The sequence below is a fragment of the Nerophis lumbriciformis genome, linkage group LG19 (assembly GCF_033978685.3).
Source record: "Nerophis lumbriciformis linkage group LG19, RoL_Nlum_v2.1, whole genome shotgun sequence".
In the NCBI taxonomy this organism is placed as follows: domain Eukaryota; kingdom Metazoa; phylum Chordata; class Actinopteri; order Syngnathiformes; family Syngnathidae; genus Nerophis; species Nerophis lumbriciformis.
Genome location: NC_084566.2, coordinates 41264044 through 41281624, shown reverse-complemented (window position 1 = coordinate 41281624; position 17581 = coordinate 41264044). Strand labels below are relative to the sequence as shown.

General features: G+C 42.5%; 1 protein-coding gene across 1 annotated transcript in view; it reads right to left on the bottom strand.

Annotated features, from left to right (window-relative positions):
* The window catches only part of emilin2a (elastin microfibril interfacer 2a), a 74144-nt gene that overhangs the window by 40280 nt on the left and 16283 nt on the right, over positions 1-17581 (bottom strand). Inside the window, exons 3-4 of the mRNA XM_061978764.2 lie at positions 9647-9840; positions 7674-9572 (exon numbers count right to left, since the gene is read on the bottom strand). Of these exons, the coding sequence (XP_061834748.1) occupies positions 7674-9572; positions 9647-9840 (2093 nt within the window). The remainder of the gene's footprint in view (positions 1-7673; positions 9573-9646; positions 9841-17581) is intronic.

Below are 17581 nucleotides of genomic sequence, written 5' to 3'. Positions count from 1 at the left end.
TTAATGTAAATTGGTGACATTTGTCATATACATTTGTGACTTATCACAATATTGCCAATTGTTTTGTTGTTCTTGTAAAATAGTGACACTTTTGAGTAAAATGATGACCTTTGTCATAATTTTGCCAAGTAAAAAATCAGATTATTATTATAATATTGCCAAAAATGTTAAAGTTTTCCTATAAAATTGTGACTTTTGTCGAGTAAAATGACGACTCTTTTTGTAAAATTGCCAAAATTTTAAGCTTTTCTTGTAAAATTGTGACTGTTATTGAGGTAAAATTCCAACTTTTGTCATAATATTGCACAAATGTTCAGTTTTTCTTGTAAACTTTTGACTTGCGTTGAGTAAAATTACGACTTTTATTATAACACTGCTAAAAGTTTTTCTTGTGAAATTCCAACAAAATTTTCACAACATGCTTTTTCATATTTGCATAGTATGTATATATTATTAATACAATTCAAGTCAATACACATCTTTATATATCTAGAAAGGGTGGTCCTAAAGAGGTAGGCATTTTTCGGAGATCTCAAGAAGGTAACGAATACAAGTGTGTGTGTGTGTGTGTGTGTGTGTGTGCGTGTGTATGTTTAACCTTCTTGAGACATGAAGAAGGAAAAGTATCTTCCATATGAGGAGGTGTGAACAAGTGATGACATAAATCATGGTCCCAATAACATTGCATCTAATAGAGAATGTGGTGACGTCTATCAAAATGAGGGTGGTCCCAAAAAGGAAGGATTTTTCAAATTGACTGTGTGTCGCTTTTAAAAGTGCTCCCCCCTCTGGTCAACATATGAAATAACAAGTGTGTGTAAGAAATTGAAATGCGCCCCTTTTGGCCAAAATTAATAAAATAAATACCAATAAATATGTTTATAGAGACATACTGTAATAACTCGAAGTAAATAATGAAGATTAAAAACCAATTACAAACAAAAAATTAAAATAAAAAAAATTCACTATAAGCTTACCTTTTCTATATTTGCATAGTATGTATATATTATTAATGTTGTAAATACACATCTTTATATATCTAGGAAGTAGAGATGCGCGGTTTGCGGGCACAACCGCGGAGTCCGCGGATTATCCGCGGATCGAGCGGATGAAATTTAAAAAAATTAGATTTTATCCGCGGGTCGGGTCGGGTCGGGCGGTTGAAATAAAAAAAAATTAGATTTTAAATAGATTCAGGCGGGTGGCAGTTAAACCAATTGGGAAATATATATACATAGTTAAATGTTGTTACCCACATACGAAAAACGAGCAGGCACCTGCAGCATATGCCACAACAGAAGAAAAAAAAAGAAAAAGAGATGGACACTTTTACGGAGCGGAGAAGGGACGCCTCGCCGGGGTCCGGGACCGAGGCCCCTTCCCCCGAGAGGGCCCCACCGGGAGCCGTAGCTGAGGCGATCCGTGAGAAGGGCCCGACGCACGGCCAGGGTCACCACCGCGCCCACCACACCGACACCCCGCCTCGTCCGCCTTCGCCGCGGCCGGCGTCACGCGCAGCAGGTAAGCAGCTTACCTGCCCGCCACCCCCGTGGCCGGGGGCTCGTAACAGGGGTCACTCCGCCGCGCTCCGCCCGCGCAGCTTACCTGCCCGCGCAGCTTACCTGCCCGCCACCCCTGTTGCCGGGGGCGCGTAACAGGGGTCACTCCGCGCGCAGTGCGCTCACGAAAGGGGTGGGGCTCACCCTGGTTGATATAGACAGCAGGACGGTGGCCATGGACGTCGGAACCCGCTAAGGAGTGTGTAACAACCCACCTGCCGAATCAACTAGCCCTGAAAATGGATGGCGCTGGAGCGTCGGGCCCATACCCGGCCGTCGCCGGCAGCGAGACGCGCTTGGAGGTGCGCTCAGCGCGGCTCCCATATGATTGCGCACTGGTGTGCGTCTGGGTCGTGACAGCGTGGCACGCGAATGTCTGTGCTGCATTGGATCAGTCTCCTTTCTTTAACAGGCAAAAGCTTTATAACCTCACTAATGCCTTGCATCGTCTATATTAGATATATAACAACGGGCGGGTGCGGTTCTGATCAAATGTTACATCGGGTGGATGGCGGATGGTTGACGACTTTCTGATGCGGTTGCGGATGAAATAATTGCCTATCCGCGCATCTCTACTAGGAAGGGTGGTCCTAAAGAGGGAGGCATTTTGTAGGTCTCAAGAAGGTAAGAAATACATGAATGTGTGTGTGTGTGTGTGAGGTTGATGCTGCGGTCTCAGAAAAGGAAAACAAGCTCTATCTAGGCTGCTGTCTCCATTACTCAGTGGAGTCAAAGACAAGTCCACTCAGGGCGTTCTGACGTTCCCTTCAGAAAGCGTCAAATGAAATCAGTATAGCAGTTAAGAAAGGGCCGGAATGTTGCATAAATATTTCAGCTGTGTTCGGCCTGCCACGTTCTGTCTCTCAAACTGGAATTGTTTGGGACGACAACATCATAAGTCACAGGAAGTCTCCATTATGAGCCTCGGACTTGCGGTGCAGCCACATATTGAATGACATAAGAGGAGGGCGGCCCCGTGAACTCCTGTGCTCCCACTCAGGGAAATCCCCTGCGGCCACTCGGGGGGGGGGATGTGATTCTTCCTCTGCGAGCCCCCGTGTGAGGCCTGCAGGCAGAATGCATGATTGTGTCTGCAGTTTATATTCACATGCCTGAAGAACTGCTGTGCTGGGAAGGAACCACAGTCACGCATTCTTCTTACAACTCCTCTTCTTATTTACGCCATAAAGTGTCCTCGTTTTCAACATTGGTGCCACCCCACAAAGACCCCCAAAGTTGTATAGTAACTAGGGATGTCCCAATCCCAGTTTTTGCACTTCCGATCCAATACCGATACTGACCGATACTGGCCTATCCGAGCATGTATTAAAGTTTAAAGTTATTTAGCCTACTTAGTTGTCAGAATCATGTTGAAAAGGGTTTTAGTACTCTTGATAACAACTAGCCAGCTGAATTAGGTGAGTTTGAATAATACACAATGGTTGGTAACAAGAAACGGACCTGTTTATTCAAGGATAAACACAAAATAGACAAAATTATACATGACAAACAGAAATGGCATCATTGAAACTAGGGCTGGGCGGTATGGCCTTTTTTTAATATTGCAATATTTTAAGGCCATATTGCGATACACAATATATATCTCGATATTTTGCCTTAGCCTTGAATGAACACTTGATGCATATAATCACAGCAGTATGATGATTCTATGTGTTTTGATTGATTGATTGAGACTTTTATTAGTAGGTTGCACAGTGAAGTACATATTCCGTACAATTGACCACTAAATGGTAACACCCCAATAAGTTTTTCCACTTGTTTAAGTCGGGGTCCACTTAAATTGATTCATGATACAGATATATACTATCAGATATATACTATCATCATAATACAGTCATCACACAAGATAATCACATTGAATTATTTACATTATTTATAATCCAGGGTGTGGAGGGGGGCGCCGGATGTAAGTGTCAAAAAGACAGCCAAAAGAGTTTGATACGAGAATAAATCTAAAGTTAAAATATAGGGTAGAAATGCACCCATTTGCAGGAAATGTAGTCTTGATTTTCAACATTTTCTTTCAAGGCTTGCATGTCTACATTAAAACATTCTTCTTCATACTGCATTAATATATGCTACTTTTAAACTTTCATGCAGAGAAGGAAATCACAACTAAAAAAATCACTAATTTTTTCCTACGGTGTTGATGTGGAAATGTTTGCCTCGGCATTTTGATGGTGAGGACGTGTGGCACCGAATGGAGATAAGCGTCTCGACAGACGTTACAATATTTGAACAATGATGACGAAAACTGTTTTCTCTGTCGTGTCCGTGTGTCGAAAATTGTTATGCGCTTATTTTTTTATTTGATTTTGTGCGTGGTATATAATTATATAAAAGCGCGCACCTTAGAGAGAACGTTGGTCACACGGCTGCGCTAGCATCACAGCTAACGTTAGCCATGCTGCTACCTCTCTGCTCGGGGAGGACGTATACGTATGTGACATATGACGTGACAGTATGTGACGTTAGTAAGACGGTGCGCTTGCTGTCTGTGAGAGGGAGACACAGGAAAGAGTGAGAAGAGCCTGTCGTGTAATGCCAGCAGCTAAAAGCAACTGCGTGAGAATCCACAGACCTGTGGATGTGTTGAAGGTGTGCTGGAAAATGCGGAACGGAAATTATAGGGAGCAGCAGAAAAGTGGAATGTATTATTTAAATCGGTGCGTTGGAAAACACGAAGCGGAGTTTTTTTTTTTAACTGGATCTGGATCGGCATTTTCCCATGCCTTGCCGATACGCATTTTTTGGCAAATATCGGCGGCCGATCCGATCCAAATATCGGATCGGGACATCCCTAATAGTAACTACACTAATGACCAACGCCTGTGCCACTGCAACACTTTCTTTCATGTTTTTTCAACCAATCTTGCTCAAATTTGACAAACATGTGCTTGTCAGTCCCATAAAGGTGTGTACCATGTACAAGTATGATTCATTATAAATGTGTGTACCATGTACAAGTATGATTCATTATAAAGGTGTGTACCATGTACAATTATGTGGCGATAAGTAGGGATGATGTTTGATGTTTGATGTGCTGGCTGTCCAGAGTCGGGACCCGGGGTGGACCGCTCGCCTGTGCATCGGCTGGGAACATCTCTACGCTGCTGACCCGTCTCCGCTCGGGATGGTGTCCTGCTGGCCCCACTATGGACTGGACTCTTACTATTATGTTGGATCCACTATGGACTGGACTCTCACAATATTATGTCAGACCCACTCGACATCCATTGCTTTCGGTCTCCCCTAGAGGGGGGGGGTTACCCACATATGCGGTCCTCTCCAAGGTTTCTCATAGTCATTCACATCGACGTCCCACTGGGGTGAGTTTTTCCTTGCCCGTATGTGGGCTTTGTACCGAGGATGTCGTTGTGGCTTGTGCAGCCCTTTGAGACACTTGTGATTTAGGGCTATATAAATAAAGATTGATTGAAAGATTGATTGATAAGAAATTATCGAGTTCGAGCCCATTATCGAATCCTCTTATCAAACCGATTCCTTATCGATTCTCTTATTGAATCCAGATAGGTTGTAGTATATGGAAAAAAACACAACATTTGGTTTAACAAAAGCTCACTTTTATCTCATAAGAAAAAAATAAAATATAAATAAATAAATATTGACTGTTACCCCCCCTAAAAAAAATGACTGTTGTTACCCAAAGTATATTAAGTGTGATTTTTCAGAAAAACACATATATACAGTAACACAAAAACAACCAGACTGTGATCACTATAGGTGTATAAATAATAATATAGTGCTAAATAAAATCAGTCCCTTGGGCACAAAACTGAAAATAATACAGCTCTCTAAAAAGTGCACTTCTGCTGCTATTGGAACATACTAACTACACACACTATGACACTAAGAACACCACAGTCATCAATCAACAATTCTTCCCCCCTTACATGAGAGCGAAGCCTGGCAATAATTGCATATTGCCTGTTCTGCCCTCACAAACAATCCAAAGCATACCTGCCAACTTTTGAAATCAGAAAAACCTAGTAGCCAGGGTGCAGGGGCCGCAGGCCCCGGACAAAGTCCTGGTGGGGGGTTCCTTCGCCCCCCGACGCAAAATGATTATTAGCATTCAGACAGGTTAAAATGTTGCTAAAACCATCACTTTTCTATCAGTCACAGTGACTTTTCAAAACAAAAATATTACAGCAAAAATCATATGGGTTGATTGACATGTTTATTCTGTAAGCTAACTTCAATAGTTTGAAATTATTTTGACAGTTAATGCCAGTTATCCTGTTAACCTTTCACAAGACTTCAATTTGTTAATTGAAAGTATAAACACTTTTTACAGTAAACAAATGGTAAAACAGTACTAAACAATTCCATTTAAAAAAAAATTGGTGTCATTATTAACTTTCTGTCCAAGCTTGTATAATCTACTGCCATGTTCAATTGTAAAAAATATTCTGTGCCTAAAATTCACATTTCTATCACAATTATCATACTGTAAACATGGTAAGCTAACTTCATTAAAATTAATAGTCCTGTCAATAGCATGGAATTACAATTCAAATGTAGTTTTTTTGTAAGCCTTTCAAAAGAATTCAAAATATGAATAATTAATGAAAATTAATTTAAGCCATCAGACACTTGAAAAGTGGCACATCACATCTCTAATGTAATCATTTGAACTTTTCAACAGAAATAGCACTGCAAAAATATTAAGGACATACTTCTGTATTTTGGTAGTTATGCTGTCAACATTTAACAAGATTTCTTCAACTTGGACTTGAAAGCATAAATAGTATAAACACTTTTAACACTATAACAGTACTAAACAATTCCAATAGATAACATTGGTGTCATTACCTTTTTGTGGCTAAAATCCAAATGTATTCTATCAGATTGATCATACTGCAAAAATGACATGGTAACTTTATGATAAGTTTACTTGAAGTGGCATAAAACACTGAAAGTGATTGTTCCTATAACCCCTTTGTTTCAAATGTTTGTTCCACTTGTGGCAGTCGGGCACCAGCATACCGTCTTTGACAACTTGAAGTGGCATAAAACACTGAAAGTGATTGTTCCTATAACCCCTTTGTTTTAAATGTTTTATGCCACTTCAAGTTGTCAAAGACGTGCTGTGAAATACAGCCGACAGGATTGCGCACCAAACACGAAGCAAGGCCAAAGCGCATGCATGGTGCAGGAGAACAAAGGACTTCTTTCATTTAAGGTTTGTGATAAACCATCAAACTCATTCGTTAAAAGGACTCTATAGTAATATAAAGTGAGTTTTTCTGGACATTATCATGCAAGAAAAGTTTATTTTTGGGACCGCGATCACCGGCGTAATGATTTGTAAAGGTTGCATTACAAACATTTAACTGTCCCATGTGATCAGCCAGTGCGATTGGAAGTCCATGCTCAATTATTGCCTCCGTAAATAAAACTTCGGCATTTATCACATCCAAAGAATCTGTTTGGGCGACGAAAAATGTTGAAAGTTTTCCACTTGTATCGCTAGCAACGGCATTAGACTTGTGTTTTTTTGTCCCAACGTGGTCTTTTACATCGCTAATTCCTCCGTGTCCGATCGAAAAACAAGACAAGGTGCAATTCGCGTAGTTTTCACCCTTTTTTTTTTAAATAATGAAAAACCGTATTTTTTATCACTGCAACCGTAACCCGGAATAGGTTGATGAAAACCGTACTAATTACGGGAAAACCGGAGTAGTTGGCAGGTATGCAATATCACTAATACTTGGTTTATAGTCAAGTCACGAACTGTAGATGGAGTATTGTTGGCGCTTTTTGAATGGTTATCGAATTTTATGGGCGAAATAGTGAAGCTCCCATTGGCTCCTCTGTAAGAAGACATTTATTTAATATTTAGAATGCATAACAAATAATGATTCTGAACGATAGGCAAAAGTTGAAAAAAAGTGCAGTTGGCCTTTAAGAATATATGAAATAAGAAAAGTAGTGACAGGAGTTAGTTTCCTGGACAATTTAGTTGAATAGTCCTGGCTTAAACAAACGAGATGTTTGATGTTAAACCTGCTCAATCTACTGGGATGCTGTAGAAAATAAGTTATCCAGCTAGTGATGTCAGAGACTCACCTGGCTCCTTGGCAGTGATGTCTTTGGAAACCTGTCTCACTATGACAGACAGCTGGGCCTGAAACCTCTGCAGCGCTTTGTGTAGTTCCACGATGTCTGCACCGTGGCCTCCATAAGTGGCGTTCATCTTGTTCACAGCGTCTTGCAGCAGACTTACATGTCTCTCCAGGCCGCTGCTTGGCTCTCCAATATCAGCAGAGGCGCCGTCCACCCTCCCACCCACCTTCTCAAGCGTGCTCACTCGTCCTTCCACTCCTTGAAATCGGATAAACACGGTGGACACTTGCTTGCTGAGAGTGTCCACTTTGTTCTTCAGCTCCTCCATGTGGACACCTACAGTGTCCAGCGCCGGCTTCTTTACCGCCTGGCAGCACGTTGCGTTTATTTGGAGCATGTCTTGGTTGTATTTGCTCAAGGAGTCACTCAGGCCAGTGACTGCACCGGCAAGACCAAGAACATTATCTTGGAGGTTACTCAACCCCTTCTGGAAGTCATCCATAGTCTTGGAACCCTTGTCGCTGCCAGCTGAATCATTTTTGATGTTGTCCTGCATTTGCTGCAGCTTGTCAGTATTTGCGTTGACGACCGTGTGGAGGACATTTAAGTCGTTTTTGTAGCGACGCAGATCAGTCCGGATGTTTTCCAGACTCGCATTTGTTGGTAAGAAACTCCCTGCACCAACAGTTGCTTCTGATCCGGAGCACCCTGCAGAGCACATCTCTCCGACAGCGTTGATTTTGTCATCCAAACCCTGGAGGAGGAACTTGTTGTTGCTGACTTCCGCCTGCATGGCATCCATGGAGTCTCCAAACATCCCTGGAAAAGAGTTATTGCTCATCTCCACCAGCATACTGGTAAACTGGTCTTCCATGCTGTTCAGACGCTCATCCAGGACTTGGCGCAACGATGCCACCTCCTCTGAGATGGTCCGCGTCAGTTTTCCCTCTACGTAGAAGCAATGTGTCTCTGCATTTTGTTCGGTGACGTTGATGCGGGCCTCCAGCTCTTCAATCAGCGGGCTGAAGTCGTTGTTCTCTCGAGGCGCTGACAGGTGGGCCAACTCGTTGTCGATGCGAGCGTTCAGGGTCCGGTAAGCCTCTGTGATGCGGTCGATCTCACGCCACAAGTCCTTGTGGTCGCTGTGGTCCTCTTGCTTCTTAACAGGGTCTGTTTGCCTCTGAGTCCGCGAAGGCCCGTCTGCAGCCACCATGTCCAAACGCAGCGCCCGGATCTCCTTTCTTATGGCAGCCTCCTTGTTGTCCACCAGTGTTGTCAGGCTGTCCAATCCTTGGTCACGGCTGTCCTCGCAAGTCTTCTGTAAGGACTGGATTTTGCTGCTGCATGACGCTTGTATCTTGTCTAGCTGTTCCTTCATTGTTTTGTCTTGCTCGTTCTTCAGCTTCTCCACTTTTCCGTCGATATAGCTCTGAACAACATCTAGCTCCATCATGGTGGGTGTCTGCGACTGTGAGGCATCCATCAGGACACGAATTTGCCCCTCGTGACTCGTTACTGCCCCTCGCAGGTCTTCCAGCACCTCCTCCTTGCCTTTTAGCGCATCATTGATATCATCCAGGCGAGCTTCTATTTTTTCTAGGACCTTGTCTCCGGCCATCCCACCTCTAGAAGCCTGGTGGCCATCCAGCACTGCAGGACTCTCCTCAGGTCCGGGGATCGCTGCACTATCTGGTGGTTGCACGTTGTTGAAGAGGGTCACCAACATCTTCTTGGTGTCATCCTGGAGGTCTGCGCGCAGGTTGGCATTTAACTCCTTAAAGGCAGACTGCAGGTCCAGGACAGTCTGAGAGAGGCGCCGAACTTCACCTTCCAGAAGGTGCACCTTTGCCGCTGTCTCATCATGATTTGTCTCATGGTGCCCCGTCTCTCTGCGCTCTGGTCCTAGAAGCAGGGAACACAGTGATCCTTTGTGTTCAACGTGAATCAACACATCCATGGAGAAAATTTCTTCTTACTCTGCGGGTGTCTGCTTGAATACGTAGGATTAGACGGACCATCGTAAGGCTGAGTTCTCTGCGCTATGTTGCGTTCTGGGGTGGGTTTTAGATCCCTACAGCCCGGTCCTTGGTAGCCTGGACAGCATCGCCACTCCAACTCTGTGACCTTCTTGTAGGAGATCTTGTATGTGGGGCGAAACCGGGTTTGGTATCTGCAGTGGGTAACAAAACAAAGTATTTTTTAACAGAGGAGAGCAGTTTCTATTTGTACTTTAATGGATGGATGATAGGGACAATCAGCAAGCAGTTTTCAAGTGATTCAAGTGAAACACTAACCAGGTACCAAATATGGTAGATTGCAGATGTGATCTTTTAGCTTTCTTGCTTTTATTCTGCACTTTGGATATCGATGAACGCCACACACCATCTGTTTTGAGTGACTTTCACGACAACACAATAACCCAGGTGATATAGCGAGATCAGCGGCTCACCGTGTTTTGTTGACGGCAATAAGGAAAGAGGCGATGCGGTTGGATGAGAGAGAGGAACAAAGCCCGGCTGACAAACAGGTTGCAACTATAGACTAGCTAATCTTAAATTTCTACCGAGTCTGTAACTTTATAATGCTAAAATACTGTGTATATTGACAATAAAAGGCTTTACTATTCTATATCATGTACAGTAAATGACTCCGCTGCACAGCTGCTTTGAGTTGTAAACAATTAAAGCTCAGGACTATAAATAAACTAAGCTATGAGCTACATCGCGAACGTAATAACGGATTATATAGCTAACTTGTCCATTGCCAAACACAGGTTGCACTGATCCAATTAACAGTATTTTTTTTTAGGAAAATCATCCTTTATTTTGCTGCAGGACAGTGACGTTGTTGTCTTACAGTAGAAGGCTAAGTTAGCTACACAACGACGCGAGCTAAAAATGCTAGCGTATCATTCACACATGGAGCAGAGCAGAGGCGACAGAATGTGCTGTCTAGCACGACCACAACACCGGCAGGAGCGAGCTGGCAACAGCCTCGGTACCAACTCACTGCTATTGACGCCGACCACAACACCGGCAGTTTGTAGCTGCCATTGAGCCTGACCACAACACCAACATTGACAGGAGCTAGCTGCCATCCAGCCTCGGCACCAACCAACGCCCATCGAGTCTAATCACAACACCAACAGGAAGTGTGTAGTGAGGCCTGGCTCCAGCCTCACTACACCAAAACCGGTAGGAGCTAGCAGCCATCCGGCCCAGCAAGAACCCTGAAATCACATATAAATGATACAAAGGCTAAAGTATCTAAAACTATGGCTATTTTACACAAAGTGAAGGAATTGCTTAATCAAAAAGCATTGTACATTTCGTATAACTCACTGATTGTTCCATATTAAGCCTGTAAAACATATCTAAATCCAATCTTCCTTCTGTAGAAAAGAGCCGTAAAAGAATCATTACTGGAAATGCATCTAGGGAACCCACAAACCCAATATTCAAACAGTTAAACTTATTATAATTTCATGAACTGGCGGATTCAGGAGGAACAGTGTGGTTTTCGTCCTGGTCGTGGAACTGTGGACCAGCTCTATACTCTCGGCAGGGTCCTTGAGGGTGCATGGGAATTTGCCCAACCAGTCTACATGTGCTTTGTGGACTTGGAGAAGGCATTCGACCGTGTACCCCGGGAAGTCCTGTGGGGAGTGCTCAGAGAGTATGGGGTAACGGACTGTCTTATTGTGGCAGTTCGCTCCCTGTATAATCAGTGTCAGAGCTTGGTCCGCATTGCCGGCAGTAAGTCGGACACGTTTCCAGTGAGGGTTGGACTCCGCCAAGGCTGCCCTTTGTCACCGATTCTGTTCATAACCTTTATGGACAGAATTTCTAGGCGCAGTCAGGGCGTTGAGGGGATCTGGTTTGGTGGCTGCAGGATTAGGTCACTGCTATTTGCAGATGATGTGGTCCTGATGGCTTCCTCCGGCCAAGATCTTCATCTCTCACTGGATCGGTTCGCAGCCGAGTGTGAAGCGACTGGGATGGGAATCAGCACCTCCAAGTCCGAGTCCATGGTTCTCTCCCGGAAAAGGGTGGAGTGCCATCTCCGGGTTGGGGAGGAGATCTTGCCCCAAGTGGAGGAGTTCAAGTACCTCGGAGTCTTGTTCACGAGTGGGGGAAGAGTGGATCGTGAGATCGACAGGCGGATCGGTGCGGCGTCTTCAGTAATGCGGACGCTGTATCGATCCGTTGTGGTGAAGACGGAGCTGAGCCGGAAGGCAAAGCTCTCGATTTACCGGTCGATCTACGTTCCCATCCTCACCTATGGTCATGAGCTTTGGGTTATGACCGAAAGGACAAGATCACGGGTACAAGCGGCCGAAATGAGTTTCCTCCGCTGGGTGGCGGGGCTCTCCCTTAGAGGTGAGAAGCTCTGTCATCCGGGGGGAGCTCAAAGTAAAGCCGCTGCTCCTCCACATGGAGAGGAGCCAGATGAGGTGGTTCGGGCATCTGGTCAGGATGCCACCCGAACGCCTCCCTAGGAAGGTGTTTCGGGCACGTCCGACCGGTAGGAGGCCACGGGGAAGACCCAGGACACGCTGGGAAGACTATCTCTCCCGGCTGGCCTGGGAACGCCTCGGGATCCCCCGGGAGGAGCTGGACGAAGTGGCTGGGGAGAGGGAAGTCTGGGCTTCCCTGCTTAAGCTGCTGCCCCCGCGACCCGACCTCGGATAAGCGGAAGAAGATGGATAATGAAAATAAGTATTTCAATCAGAAGTGTTATTTTATGGAACAAACTTGACAGTGGAATAAAATCTCTGTATTAAAAAAAAAAAAAATGAAATGAAAAGATATGATTGAGTAAAAATGTGTCTTCATTATTGGTTTAAATCTCGTAAAATGAAAATATGGCTTTGTAGTCGCCAACATTGAAAGTCAATTGTTATATTTGTGAACATAGGGGGCAGATATACGTTTTTAACTTCTTTCTGTCTTTCTGATTGATTTATTTGTTGGATGTTTTATGAATGAAATAAATTCATGAACTGAACACTTCTAACCTACTGTTATTACTTAGTTTCATTGTCTCCTCCATTGCCATAAATAGAAGTCACCGAGCGCGCCATTAAAAAGGAGTTTATTGGAGAATCCATCTTTATACTGGCGCAGGTTTGTGAAGCCAGACTCTTCCAGGTGCATTGCTCACACGGAGAGAGACCTCTTCTGAGAAGAATCATAAAAGTTAAAAGTGAGTCACTTTCTTACTTTTAATGAGTGTAGTGACTTGTGCTGGTTCAAACAAACAACATTGGGTTTCATGGTGGACGTCACATGATGTTGTAGCACATCATTTAAATTGGCTGACCCACGCCAGGATGTTTGGGTAAATGTCTACCATATATGGGTAATCCGCTGACATCACACATGGACTGGACTCTTACTGTTATGCTGGATCCACTATGGACTGTACTCTCACAATATTATGTTAGACCCACTCGACATCCATTGCATTCGGTCTCCCTTAGAGGGGTGGAGGGTTACCCACATATGCGGTCCTCTCCAAGGTTTCTCATAGTCATTCACATCGACGTCCCACTGGGGTGAGTTTTTCCTTGCCCTTATGTGGGCTCTGTACCGAGGATGTCGTTGTGCCTTGTGCAGCCCTTTGAGACACTTGTGATTTAGGGCTATATAAATAAACATTGATTGATTGATTGATTGAAAATCCAAACGGACAGTAGTAAAGAAGTGTGAAGTGAAGTGAATTATATTTATATAGCGCTTTTCTCTAGTGACTCAAAGCGTTTTACATGGTAAAACTCAATATCTAAGTTACATTTAAAGCAGTGTGGGTGGCACTGGGAGCAGGTGGGTAAAGTGTCTTGCCCAAGGACACAACGGCAGTGACTAGGAATCAATCAATCAATCAATGTTTATTTATATAGCCCTAAATCACGAGTGTCTCAAAGGGCTGCACAAGCCACAATGACATCCTCGGCTCAGATCCCACATCAGGGCAAAGAAAAACTCAACCCAATGGGATAACAATGAGAAGCTGGGATCGAACCTGGAACCCCCAAGTTGCTGGCACGGCCACTCTACCAACCAAGCTATACCGCCCCAGAAGACAAGATTGTTTTATAAATATCCCTGCAATGCCTCCACGGTTTGATTTCACATTTTCAGGACTTATGCGGATTCCAAATACACATAAGCAGGTACCATCAGGTAAAAACTTTAGTTTTTCCATAACAGGGCACCTTTAAACAGTTTATCATTTTTATAATGTTGACAAGAAACATGCTTACCTTTTAGTTTCACAATGCAGCAACTTCCTGGCTGTTTTAATAATACAGTACTGCAACCCGTCTAGGCAGCAAACAAGCTTGTAGCAGCCAAAATGTTAACCCGTTGAACAGGACCGCTGCCATTAAAACAGACTTATGAAGAATATTCAATACATGTACAGTAGTGAATTAGTGAATTATATTTATATAGCACTTTTTCTCTCGTGACTCAAAGCGTTTTACATAGTGAAAGCCAATATCTAAGTTACATTTAAAGCAGTGTGGGTGGCACTGGGAGCAGGTGGGTAAAGTGTCTTGCCCAAGGACACAACGGCAGTGACTAGGATGGCGAAGCGGGGATCGAACCTGGAACCCTCAAGTTTGCTGGCAACGGCCACTCTACCAACCGAGCCATACCGCTCCAGTACAGGCCAAACGTTTGGACACGCCTTCTCATTCACAACGCAACTGATGTTCCAAAACCCATTGATAAAGCACGAGATTCCACTAATCAACCCTGATAAGGCACACCTGTGAAGTGGAAATCATTTCAGGTGACCTCATCGAGAGAATGCTAAGAGTGTGCGAAAAAGTAATCCGAAGAAACTAGAATATAAAACATGTTTTCAGTTATTTCACCTTCTTTTTTTTGTTAAGTACATAACTCCACATGTGTTCATTCATAGTTTTGATGCCTTCAGTGACAATCTGTGGAAATAAAGTTTTCGCAAACTCTTGGCATTCTCTCGATGAGCTTCAAGAGGTGGTCACCTGAAATGGTTTTCACTTCGCAGGTGTGCTTGAAGCTCATGGAGAGAATGCCAAGAGTGTGCAACGTAGTAATCCAAGCAAAGGGTGGCTATTTTGAAGAAACTAGAATATAAAACATGTTTTTAGTTATTTCACCTTTTTTTTGTTGTTAAGTACATAACTCCACATGTGTTCATTCATAGTTTTGAGGTGACAATCTACAATGTAAATAGTCATGAAAATAAAGAAAATGCATTGAACGAGGAGAAGGTGTGTCCAAACTTTTGGCCTGTACTGTGTATATATATATATATATATATATATATATATATATATATATGTATATATATATATACATATATGCATATATATATATATATACATATATATATATATTTTATATATATATATATATACATATATGTATATATATATATATATATATACATATATATATACATATACAGGTAAAAGCCAGTAAATTAGAATATTTTGAAAAACTTGATTTATTTCAGTAATTGCATTCAAAAGGTGTAACTTGTACATTATATTTATTCATTGCACACAGACTGATGCATTCAAATGTTTATTTCATTTAATTTTGATGATTTGAAGTGGCAACAAATGAAAATCCAAAATTCCGTGTGTCACAAAATTAGAATATTACTTAAGGCTAATACAAAAAAGGGATTTTTAGAAATGTTGGCCAACTGAAAAGTATGAAAATGAAAAATATGAGCATGTACAATACTCAATACTTGGTTGGAGCTCCTTTTGCCTCAATTACTGCGTTAATGCGACACCAGCAGATGACATGGCACCCCAAACCATCACTGATGGTGGAAACTTTACACTAGACTTCAGGCAACGTGGATCCTGTGCCTCTCCTGTCTTCCTCCAGACTCTGGGACCTCGATTTCCAAAGGAAATGCAAAATTTGCTTTCGTCAGAAAACATGACTTTGGACCACTCAGCAGCAGTCCAGCTGGTGTCGGTCCACTCTGTTTCCTGAGATCCAGGGTCAACGCAGCCGTCTACCAGCAAGTTTTAGAGCACTTCATGCTTCCTGCTGCTGACCTGCTCTATGGAGATGGAGATTTCAAGTTCCAACAGGACTTGGCGCCTGCACACAGCGCAAAATCTACCCGTGCCTGGTTTACGGACCATGGTATTTCTGTTCTAAATTGGCCCGCCAACTCCCCTGACCTTAGCCCCATAGAAAATCTGTGGGGTATTGTGAAAAGGAAGATGCAGAATGCCAGACCGAAAAACCCAGAAGAGTTGAAGGCCACTATCAGAGCAACCTGGGCTCTCATAACACCTGAGCAGTGCCAGAAACTCATCGACTCCATGCCACGCCGCATTAACGCAGTAATTGAGGCAAAAGGAGCTCCAACCAAGTATTGAGTATTGTACATGCTCATATTTTTCATTTTCATACTTTTCAGTTGGCCAACATTTCTAAAAATCCCTTTTTTGTATTAGCCTTAAGTAATATTCTAATTTTGTGACACACGGAATTTTGGATTTTCATTTGTTGCCACTTCAAATCATCAAAATTAAATGAAATAAACATTTGAATGCATCAGTCTGTGTGCAATGAATAAATATAATGTACAAGTTACACCTTTTGAATGCAATTACTGAAATAAATCAAGTTTTTCTAAATATTCTAATTTACTGGCTTTTACCTGTATATATACACACCGTATTTTCAGACTACAAGTCGCAGTTTTTTTCATAGTTTGGCCGGGGGTGCGACTTATACTCAGGACAGGTCAGCAACCCGCGACTCTTAAACGCCGCCCTAGTGGCTCCCTGGAGCATTTTTAAAAAAGGATTGAAAAAGGAAAAATTTAGTGGGAGAATCTTTTTTTTGTTTTAGTATGTTTTTAGTTTGAGGACAAACATGACACAAACCTTCTCAATTGTTAGAACGACTACAGTTTAATATGTTTGTGTGCATGCTTCGCTGATGACGCTATTTGGTGAACATCATGTTGTCCTACTAATTCCGGCGGTTCTTGAACTCACCATAGTGTGGACTGTGATGCAATAGTTTGTTTACATGTCAAATCTTCCACTCCTTCTTTGTCTCATTTTGTCCACCAAACGTTTTATGCTGTGCGTAAATGCACAAAGGTGAGCTTTGTTGATGTTATTGACTTGTTGGAGTGCTAATCAGGCATATTTGGTCAGTGCATGACTGCAAGCTAATCAATGCTAACATGCTATTTAGGCTAGCTGTATGTACATATTGCATCATTATGCCTTATTTGTAGCTATATTTGAGCTCATTTAATATCCTTTACTTTCATCCTCTTTGTATATAATTTAGTTTTGCATGTCTCATGACACATTATCTGTATGTAATATTGGCTGCATTTCTCATAGTTGTTTGTGTGCCATGTTGTTCCAGACCACAGCAAACATTACCTAGCTTGCCAAAGATTGTATTAAATCGATAAAAGAAGACAGCCTGCGGTTTCCTTCAACTTGAACACACACATTTATACCTTTGACCATTATAAGCCAGTCATTTCCAGGAGTTGTCTCTGATGTACTAATGGTTTCTAATGTTGTAAAAATGTGTAGAATAAATATTACATTTCAACATTTCTGTCAACGAAGATTTGCTTCAGCCTGCGACACATAGTCATTTTGATAGTAGGCTATTATAGCTAATATAGACACTTACGTCATGTCTTGTCTTCATTATAACACTTATATAAGACTTTTAAAGTCATTTTGATAGTAGACTATTATAGCTAATATAGACACTTACATTATGTGTTGCCTTCATTATAACACTTATACAAGACTTTTAAAGTCATTTTGATAGTAGGCTATTATAGCTAATATAGACACTTACATCATGTGTTGTCTTCATTATAACACTTATACAAGACTTTTAAAG